General features: G+C 34.3%; 1 protein-coding gene across 2 annotated transcripts; it reads right to left on the minus strand.

The window, feature by feature from the left end:
* Positions 1–3405: 3405 nt before the first annotated feature.
* LOC109019517 lies at positions 3406–10275 on the minus strand. 2 transcript variants are annotated; one of them, XM_019001814.2, is made up of 7 exons: positions 9956–10275; positions 9143–9571; positions 8908–9016; positions 8290–8410; positions 7418–8167; positions 5020–6958; positions 3406–4193 (listed from the first exon to the last, which is right to left on the minus strand). In XM_019001814.2, the coding sequence occupies exons 2-7, from the start codon at positions 9333–9335 to the stop codon at positions 3766–3768; spliced, it is 3540 nt and encodes a 1179-aa protein (XP_018857359.2). In that variant the 5' UTR covers positions 9336–9571; positions 9956–10275; the 3' UTR covers positions 3406–3765. The 2 variants fall into 2 exon arrangements, with proteins under 2 accessions (XP_018857359.2, XP_018857354.2); XM_019001809.2 differs by having other exon boundaries at positions 9910–10275.
* Between the last annotated feature and the right edge of the window lie 914 nt (positions 10276–11189).

The raw sequence follows: 11189 nt of genomic DNA on the forward strand, positions 1-11189 counted from the left end.
ACGCTTTGGGACTTTCTGTTTAATCTCGAGCTTGAATAACCAAAAATACCCCTGAAGTTTCAAGGAAGAAAAAACCTTCTTCACAGCCTTGGAAATATATTGTTTTAAAAAAAAAATGAGTAATATTATATACTGTAGTGGAATGCGTAAGTATCATGTAGTCATTTTGAAAAGAGAGATTCTATTTACAGTCTTGAAGTGGGGACTGCATGTGCAGGCACATGCTTAAATGAAAAAGAGTGAGATCTATTGTTAAAAATTTAATTTCTTTTCATGTGGGTTCTGTATTTATTCATTTTTTTCAAAGTGATTGCGCGGCACTTGCACACTCACGACTGTAACAATCATTTCTCTTCAGGTATTCTAACGGTTGAAATCCTTTTTCTTTGATTTCTTTTTTGATTTACCACTAGTCACTGGCTTGTGTAATAAGAATAATAATTTTATTAAGGTTGCGTTTAGGTAGTGAGTTATTTTCAGATATTATGTAAATAATGATAAAATATTGAATAGTAGTTAAAAATAATAAAAAAAATAATAAAATACAATATTAAAATATTTAATTTTGAAAATATTCTCAATATCCAAACTGGCCTTTAAGAGTCGGGCCTACTATTTATAGTGGTACTTATTATATTTTAAAAAAAAATTTAAAATATTAACAAATGAATTCTAAATAGATTTTCTCTTTTATAAAAACTTCTAAAAATTGTCAAAAGTCTGTAGTCTAGTTGACATAACCTACAGCTTCTAAAAAGGAGGTTTGAAGTTCGAAACCAACCTCCCCCACTAAAAAAAAAAAAAAAAAACTTCTAAAAACTTACTGATCAATGTGTGCCGAGGCCCGAGTGTGTAAAAAATAAAACTTCTAAATCGATTTTTTCTTTTATTAATCTCCAATTTTATAGTTTTATCATGGAATTTTCCTAATAGGCTTTCTTTAATTAATAATAAATACTTAATAGTATTGTTATGAAATCTTTAAAATTATTTTATGGCCAAATTTATAGTCACTTGACACAAAAACAATGTTTTAAATTATGTTCCGGTGATCATTTTGGTTTAAGTACTGAAATGAAATATTTCGGTACCAATGCATTCTGATGTACCATTTTGAGATTAACTATATATATTATATATAAATATTTATATGTATATATAAACTAAGAACTAATAGAATAAATACATGTATGTGTGTATCATGTATATGTGTATACTAGCGGTTGGATAATGTGCGAGGCACATTTGCCCAGTTGAAAAATAACTTATTTTGTAAAATATAAATATATTTTGAGTTAAAAAAAAAACGTAATCATAAGTAAAATAAGTAGTATATAGAGAATTTTTTATGAACTCAATTTCTGCACCTAACAAGTGAAAAGAGATGTGGAGAATTTTTGTGATAGTGATAGTACTTCACTGCATAAATCAAAGCAATCCAACCGAAGAAAAAAAAATGAGAAGTGATAAAATGAAGGGTTGGATTTAAATCTTAAAAATTTTAATGTACCAGTAGCAGCCTCGTCCTTTAAAAAACAACATATGTAGACATCATATAAAGATATGATTTGGATCGATGTATTAATAATAGTGATATGGTTTGTGAATAGTAATATATAAAATTATTTGGATTAAGATATTTTATTTGATTTTAGAAAATGAGAGAAAAAAATTAAAATAAAAATATTTTAAAAGTTAAAATATTATTGGAATATAATTTTTTAATGTAGTTTTTGTTTTAAAATTTAAAAAATTTATATTTAAGAAAATTGTAATGATTAAATTAACAAATTAAAAAATATTTTAAAAAATATATAAAAGTTTCTGAAAACCTAAGAATCTATTAATCTCTTCCTCGAACTCAATAATTTTGTTTGGGAAGAAATAGATTATCAATTCCCTCATGACCCAATGATGTTGTAAATTTTTTATTTTTTTAAAAATGTTTATGATGATTAAAAAAATACATGAAAAAAAGAAAAGAAAAATAAAAAAATGAAATACACCTTCATGACATATTTTCAGGTTACTTTTTTATTAGTTATAGCAGTTATCTTTAGTTAATTAAGAATATTATCATATTTAAATTATGTTAAAACTCTAATTATTTATATAGTTATAATTTTTTAAAAATATTTAACAAAATTTCATTATTTATTTAATGATGAAATATTAGTATTTTATAAATGGCTTGGTTATTTTGAAATTAGTGGTACTTGTATAAAATCCTGTATGGCGTAAGATTTTTTAATTGATAAAAAAAAGCACGTTTGCCACATCTGTCAAATTGAAGAAAAAAATAAAGTGTAATTTCAAATATTAAAATGGTCTAATATATAAGAATAAAATTATTATTTATTTATATTCATCATTTATTATGAAATTTAAATTATATTAAAAATTCAAATTAATTAGATAGTTTTTTTCTCTTAAAAATGTACAGTAAAATTTCATCATTTATTTAATGATAAAAAATTAGTATTTTATAAATCAAAGTTGATTTTTAGTGTATGATATAATAAACAGTAATAGGATATGCGAAAAAAACATGCGAAGAAAAAAAAATTATCTTCTTTATTGATCATTTAAAATTCAAAAATTAATATTTTTTATACTTTTTCTTTCTTCTTCTCTCTCATTCCCAACGCACGATTGCGGTATTATGTCGCACATTGACATTCACACGGATTTAAAAATAAAAATTTAAAAAATAAATAAATAAATAAAAACTGTTCATTACTCTTCATCATACTTTCGATGAACAGTAATAAGATATGAAAAAAAAAAAGAAGAAAAAAAGAGGCTGATTTAGATTTACTGTTCACGATGAACAGTAATGAACAGTAACGATTATACGCTCTTTTAAGTATAGGCAGAGATGTATGAAAGAATTGAAGATTTATAAAAACGAAAATTGAGAAAATCACAAACTTGAATTGAGATATAAAAAAAAGAAAAAAAATAAAAGAATAGAAATGATTAAAAATAATAATATTTTAAAAAGAGAGAGAATGAGATCACGTATTTAAAATTACAAAAAATTAAAATTATATAAATATATTTTATATTCTAGAATTAATTAAATACCAACTAAATTTAAAATTTACAAAAATAATCCGAAACAGAATAGGGCCCAAAATGCCAATTTCAACTGAATGGCAAGAAATTGACCGAAATGGCCGAAAGGGGCCGAAATTTGGAGCGAAACGGAACAAGAATGTATAGTGTACCGAATACTAGACAAGAACGGAAATCCAACTGAAATGGCTGGAATGAAACGGAATTTCAAACTATGCACCGGAATGAATAACAAAATTCAACAGAAGCAAAACTCATGCTTCCCAAATGATAAAAGTTGTTAGAAATTAGTTTCTCAAGAGATAAGAGTTGCCAGCCTTGCTAAACTGCAAATGAAACAAAGCTATATACTTCACAATCATAATGAATAAGAATGAGTGGAATTTCGTTCACACATCTCTTATGGAGGATTGAACCAAAGGGAACAAGAATGTGGCTACTGGGGCAAACACAAACTCCAGTGCCTCTCACTAATGCCAGCCTAACCAAAAAAAGAAAAAAGAGGAAAGAAAAAAAATTACTTTACAATTACTGCCCCAAAAGACAACATGGCATTTCTCACAAATAAATTGGATTACCAGGAACCGATTGGCAACAAGTCAAACAGCCCTTCAAGCATTAGCCAGTAACATACAAGGGAATAGCATGTTGGTCACCATTGAGCACGACCTTAATAAAAAATGGACTTCACATTATTGTGCAGTTGCACTTGGATTCCAGCTTTGGAGGCTTCATGCTGTCTACCTTGTTGGGAATACCAACATAACGGGTCAAAGAGTCATCAACATTCTCATCATTCTCAGTCTTATTGGATGCGGGTTTCGCATCTGTTTCCACCTGCCTTTGCCTGGCCTTCTGGGCTTTCGAAGTGCGCTTGCCAGCAGTTCTGCCTCGTGGAACCTTTCTCTCAGAATTTGATTTTCCCAGTATTGTAACTGTTGGCCAGGAACCTTCCAATGGGATTGAGCTTTCCTTCTCCATCGCCATGGTGGCAGCCTGGTAAGCCAGATCTTGGACAATGGAGCTGCAGAAGAGTATTGTATCTGTTGCCTCCTCAAGTGTTAGACTTCTTGACTTACTTCCACCCTGACCGTCTACCATTACTGTTGATTCCTCTGTCAAAAACATTAGGAGTTTGTCAGAGAACTTTCCCAAGACTTGTTAATTTTATCTCAAAACAGGGCTTCAGCACATCAAATGTGTCACAAGAACTGAATTTCCAAATGATGTAAAAGCTGGTAACAAAGTCAGAAAAGTTGGTTTCCATTATATCCACTGGATCAGCAACTGGTTTGCAGAAGATGGAATGCAGTGTTCAAGTAAATGGAATCAACCAGTACAAATTACAAAGGAGAAGAATCGAGACCAGATAATGAAGGCAAATCAATATACATGGCAATGTCATAATATACAGGTGCACATAAAAATGTATGCAGTGATGGCATAAAATGAGGATAGATTGAATGCATGAATTATCATTCAATTAGGAAAAATTTGCAAGAATATCCCAACCCAAATATGAAGTCTGGGAATTAGTAGCTATTTGGCAATAAACTTATGAATACCGTCCATTCATAGAATAATCTACCTTTTCCGGTGAATGCTAGAAAGCAAATCAGGACAATGTGAACTATCACATTCCTATTGCTAAGACAAGCTAAAATCATTTAAACAGAACTCAGTCACCAAAATCATCCATTACATGTCTGTCTAAGTTTGTTCGAGTATAAGCAAATAATGTTGAGATGTCAGAAAACTCACTTCTGTGGCACAAACAACTAAGTACATTCAAGGTTTGATGGAGCCATTTGGTAGCAAATTAAAATGCTCAGACCAAAAATTGAGACACCATACGTGTCATGGGCAATCAATGAGATGCAACTATGATAGTGTAAATCCCAAGTAGAAAGTACACAAAAAAGATGTGCAAGACAGGCGTACCAAGGATGCCATGTGCATAATCAGAGGTGTTGGGCTCTGAAACTGCAGCAATTAAATCCCCTTCTGAAGAGGCTGTAACATAAGATTCCTGCAATTCACCCTTGGTGCTCTTCCAAATCAGAGAGACTTCATCAATCTGTGAACCAGGGGTACTCTGACAGCATTGTTCTGCTTTCCCATCTGACATAGTAACCAAAGTGCTCTGTGAAGGAACCTGTGCAACGTCCACTTCATCAATGCTACCGTTAAGCAAGGCTAATTCTTCTCCAAAAGAGGAATCTGGAGTTCTATTTGATGCTTCCATATCCATGGTACTCGCATTTTCGGTGAAATTTTGGCCATTTCCACAAGAAACACAATCTTCATAATTTATGTTATCCTCTAACTGAACACTGACAACATGACTGGACATTTCAAAGTTGGGAGCATCAAGTGCTCTACTACCATCATCACATTCAAAATTATCATTCTCGACAACTGTTGTCCCAGTAAAAGATGTACCAGTAGCACCTGCTTGCATATATTCCAACACGAGCGCTTGTTCTTCATATGCTGTTGGTGTTTCCACTTTAGCATCTTTTACATTCCCAGCAGAAACCTCAGAGTTTTCTTCTATAAATGTGCTTGACGCAAGATCTGATCCAAGGTGAGCAGGGTTTGAACTGCCAGATAAAGATGACCCATTGCTTTGAGGCTTTGTGTTTATGTCATATCGGTAATTCTCCAGGTCTGATTTCCTGCTGCTTAACTGTCGTTGTACACGACTCTCCGTTTGTCTAGCTAAGCTGAAATCAATAGATGATGATGCTGAGAAACTGCCATGCCCAATGGAGCTTCTCATACTGCTTACACTGTCTCTTGCAAGAGAAAGATCATCGTAAGGTATTGTAGCAGCAGTAAATGTTCTGCCTTGAAAAACAGGCCCCTTGTTACTGCTTGACTTCTTCAGCAGTATAGAGATGCCTGTACCTTCTGAAAAGTCAACCTTCAAATTTGGATACTCATTATAGTGATGCAATTGCCGACCCCCAATTTCATTATCAGTTATGCGGTAACCAACAGTTGGTTGGCACCTCTCTTGCTCGTTGACATCCCTATGCTCAGCCTCCTCCATCAACGACTTTGCATATTCTCGAGAGTAGTTATGTTGTTGCTCACTCAGGGGAGTCTGGCCTTGCTCAACATTCTCTTCACCCTGTGAAACGTTTGGTTCACCCACATAAGCAATGTGTTCAAATTCAGGTATGATAATTTGGGGCTCCATCTCATCCGAAGGTTTTTCTTCTGCAGAAATGTTTGTAGACATCAACGGGGACTTTACAGGAACTACGGTGGCTGTTTCTGGAATTATGGCACTCAAAATTTTATCTTTCCTCCAGCATTCTGGACAAAGTTCAATGCCTCCTTCCGGTTCATCAACAGCAATGTATGTAGAGCCACACTTTAAACAAATTTCCATATTTTCAAGAATATCAACTTCTGAATAGTCAGCCTTGGCATGAAAAGCTGCAGAAGTCAAATTAATTCCCATGGCAATACCATGGTGACTGGAGTTTCCAGAGTCAACATTAACATAGTCAACTGCAGGGCCTTTATCAAAGTCAGCATTCTGAATGTGAAGTGACACAACAGGCACTTCATGCCCAATACCTTCATTCACTACATCCATCTTATCAAAGGCAAATACTTCTTCATGAACGTCAGGATACGCAACTTTCCCACATTCACTTGCTGCATCATCCTGGTTCGGGTCACTACCTTCAGTATCAAGGGCAGCACCTACACCTTGATCAGAACTTGTATTGCTGCTTGTTGTGACTGAGGAGTTCCTAGATATCAGCGAACGATATGCAGAACTTGCTTTCCCACCATAAAAGGTGGTACTGGGGACACTAGATAAGAGCGGTCTGAACATATTCTGAGGAATTTTCCGGTTATCCTGCTCAAATTTTGAATAGCTTAAGCCCATCAGATACAATAAATATGAACTATTAATTGACAAATCTTCACGAGTTCACACCGTTGCAAAAACCAAGGGGCAGGGGGGAATCCTCATAAAATTTTCTAGTAGCAACGTAACAGTAAAATCTTCTTTCTTTTTTTTTTTTTTTTTTTTTTTTTTGTAAGTAAAAATATTATATATATCAATAGGAGTAACCAAGTACACTGAACGTAAACAATCTTTTTTCTTTTACAAGTAGATAACAGTCAAATCTTAAGAAAAAGTTTTTTAAGTATGAGAATATATGCACACAGACCAGCTATTCTAAGGATTAAACCTCTATGTTTGGTCATTTGATCTCAACAAGAGATGTGAGAACATTAATTATTCCCAACTCAATTGATGCTCACTAGCAAAAGGCTGATGATGAAGAACAAAAGTGTAACTGAAATATACCGTCTGTCGAAGGACAAAGTCCAATGATTTTTTTGGAGTAGATATTGAGGACACTATTCTAGTTGATTTCTTAGAGAAGGGCAGAGCTTGGTTATTTGATAATGCACCAACTCTCCTTGATGTTGCTCGGTCTAAACTCCCCACATGAATAGATTGTAGCGAGTCTACATCGTCATCACCAGACGATGCCACAGAACCTTTGCTGTGAGAGCTGAATCTGTCTCGATCATGACTATGAGATGAACTGATGCTTCTAGAAGCTGTTGGGGACATTGATTGCCTGTTGAATTTGGAGGTAGAATCCCTACCATTTCTGGATGCTGGTGAGGAACCCCTCACATATGATGCTGGTCGATCAGCCAGAGAAGTACGAAGATTGGGAGGCGCATCAGAGGAGAAACCTGGAATATTGGCCTGCCATGCCCTTACTTTTGGCGAAGCAGAGTTCCCTCGATTTGTCTTTATGGGGGAAGGTCCTCTAGTCACTGGAGAGGCCATGTTACCACTGGACCCAGTGCTCACCCTCCGAGGAGTTGGGGTAGAAGACCTTGGAGCAGGTGTTGAGGGTTTACTTGGAGGAGTGGACGGCCTCCGTGATGGAGTAGCGTGCCGTAGACCTGGGGGTGGACTGGAATGAGTTGCTGATGAAGGCCTTCCCCTCGACTGGAATGTGCCACTCCCAGACCGAGGAGATGGGCTTAAGCGATTTGGACTGGCACTACCCCTACTGCTTCTGAAACTCTTCTCCATCTGCAAAAACGATGCACAAATTATCTAACCAGCCGGAGCACAAAGACGAGCATGCTTTTCATCAAGGAAACTTCTAGTATAAGCAAGCTGATTATGATCATTAAAGTGTTCCAAACACTTACTGTGGAGGATCTTGATATAGAAATAGGTTGACTCCGTGGTCTGCCCCTGGGTGCAGCATTAACTGGTTGTGGCTCATCGTCCAATGAAGGAAACAGAGGGGTGTCCGGAGGGGTTAGTAACCTGTAAAATCAATAATACCAGGCATTCCATTAGAACCAAAAAATGAAAAATCCAATTATACCAGCTAGAAACCATCTTGCAGGAGAAAAGTGCCATATATATCTTCCAACCAAACTCTTGTGATCAGGAGAATAATTTGACAAATTTTTTACAGTAAAATTTAAAGCTTCATGATGAAATACCGGACTATCAAGAAGGTAATTTCCCATTAATGTGTACGAGCGAAGTAGACAATTTTGTTGCAATTTAAATCCTCTTTCTGCTTACTTGCAAGACATAATCTTTTTCTTTTTCTTTTCTTTTTTTTTTTCTTTTTGTACGTATAGGTAATATTTCTCACTCTGCAAGACAATAAAATTTCCAGCCACAAGACACTTCAATTTTGACCCCATTCAATGCATCATTTCAAATTTGAATATATATGTGGAAAAAATAAAATTTCAATAGTGATTCAAAGATGAAAGGTTAAGAATCAGATTATGATAAAGAAGACCTACCAGTCATAGTCATTCTTCTCCTCATCGGCATTGAGCAGGTCACTACTCTCTCCTCGTGCTGGAATGGAGATTCCAAGCTTATTTGCAGAAAAGTGTCTCAATTTTGTTGCTGTAAACGACAATTCAAATTCAAAGAGAAATTCAGCATTGTTATCTAAGGGGAAACAGAACAAAAAAAAAAAAAAAAACACTCACACACACAAATTAAAGAACCGGGTTCAGTATAGAAGATTACAAAATGTGTCTTCAATGTCATCAGTCGACTGAAGCAAGAAATTGTCTCTTTCTCTGGTCTGCATTTCGTTGAACAAAGCAAGATCATCTTTCTCTCTGAACAACAATCCACTCTCGAGACTCCGTCCTCGCTTGTGATTGGCCCCTCTAGGCTCTCTCCCAGGAGAGCATCTCAATGCCGGAGAAGGAGGCATCACGGCACCAAAAGCTAAAACTTTTGAATTGTCACCCCAACCTGTCCATTCGCCCCGAAATCATACAACAGTTGAACCAAAACAAAAACCGCATAGTAGCTATCCGGCTAACTACAAAAACAGATGTTCTTCTGCTCGGTCAGCCCACAATCATACTCGTACAAAAGACCGTGCTTGGTTTTGATCTGCCGGCTACGCCAAATTCGCCAAATTAAATTAATTCCAATTCTGACAACCTAATACCAATCGAAAACCATACGTTGTAAGACCAAGTCAACTCAGCGTACAATCTTATTCTTGAACACAGAATTGCATATAATTACATGGAAACTATAACAACTGTACCAGTAAAAATGTAGAGCCTCAACGTCCATAATAATTAAAAAAAAAAAAAAAAAAAAACACCAATTTGAGAATCTGAAACCCTAGATTTTCGTCCAGCTAAAAGTCCCAACAGTGCCAGTGACAACTCAACTAAACCCCAATTCTTGCAGAAACTACTAAGCCCGCCAATGGAGTTGAATCTACAGAGCAAAATTCACCACTGAAAACTACCCGCAAGAGCTCGACTTACCCAACTTTACCGAGTCAAAATTATTCAAACAGAGAGAGCTAGAAACCTCGTCGAGTGCGACCACGATCTCAAGATCAAAAAGAAAGCAGAGCTTAAACGCCAGTTACGAAATGCCACGAATGCCGCATCAGACACTCGGGATCTGCAACATTAATTGCTTTGCGAGGACGTTCGGATCGGAGAACTGCAAACAGATCGATCGGCTCCAACGAACTCTGAAGTAACTTCGCAGCATTCTCTCCTTTCCGAGAAAACAAGGATTCAGAGTAACTAAAACCTCTTCTGTTGTGGTTTAGATTTGCTTCTTTCCTCCACAGCAAGCATTCATTTTTCCCTTTTTTTCTTTTCTTTTTCTTCCTTTCTCAGCTTTTCTCAGCTATGAGATTTTTTCTTGTCTTTTTCTTTTTTCTTTTTTCTATTTTATTTTATTTTTACCTTTCTTTCTTTCACTTATAAAAAAAAAAAAAAAACGTATTTATTATTCTATTACATTTTTTATGTTTGAACTTAATAAAAAATTAAATAAAAACAAAAGCTCTACCAATTTACCCCAACATTATATATTAAAAAATAAAAGGCATTAAATTAAATGCGGTTCTTCAATTATAATGTTGCAAAGTATATATTCATTGAAGGTGTAGAATTGGACGAGTAGTACTATAGTCTATACCTCTGGCACATAGATTATAAATGACCACTACCCCCCATTCAGAAAATAATTGTATTCCTTACCCCAATTCATTTAATCCATGTCTTTATTTCAAGTGACAAGTTTGATTGTACAGATTGTTATTGTAGTTTGTAATAAATGTGGGATGAATTTCTCTTAAGTAATGTTAGATACAGTCTTAAAGAATATAAATCTTATATATATCTTTTTAAAAAAATAGATTTATCGTTAAAAAAATAATTTTTCATGTAGATCATAGATTTATTCAAATTATTTCAAAATGAATGCACGAGACTTGCATATTTTAGAACTACAAATATAATTTTTCATATTTGATATTAAGATTCTTTCTATTTTTTTTACAAATTAGATGGCGTAATTAAAAAAAATAAAATTCCCCACAACATTAAATACTCATATGAAATATACACATATTAAAAAAATATTATCCGATTTGTATGTTAAATTTTGTATGATTCAAGTAACATGTCTATCTCTCTTCAGCTTTAACCATCTAATTCTTGCAGTAAAATTCAAGATGATCTTTATTGATATTTGTGTTTATAAGTTGTGTTTAGAGATTACTTAAGACCTTAAAATCATATTTTAT

Source organism: Juglans regia, chromosome 13 (genome assembly GCF_001411555.2).
Source record: "Juglans regia cultivar Chandler chromosome 13, Walnut 2.0, whole genome shotgun sequence".
Lineage (NCBI taxonomy): Eukaryota > Viridiplantae > Streptophyta > Magnoliopsida > Fagales > Juglandaceae > Juglans > Juglans regia.

Excerpts from the sequence above, each read along its gene's own strand:
- LOC109019517 (XM_019001814.2), bottom strand. The coding sequence starts at position 9,335 with ATGCCTCCTTCTCCGGCATTGAGATGCTCTCCTGGGAGAGAGCCTAGA. Across the intron at positions 9,017-9,142 it reads TGACATTGAAGACACATTTT|CAACAAAATTGAGACACTTT; the intron begins GTAATCTTCTAT and ends TGTCGTTTACAG. Across the intron at positions 6,959-7,417 it reads ACTTTGTCCTTCGACAGACG|GATAACCGGAAAATTCCTCA; the intron begins GTATATTTCAGT and ends AAATTTGAGCAG.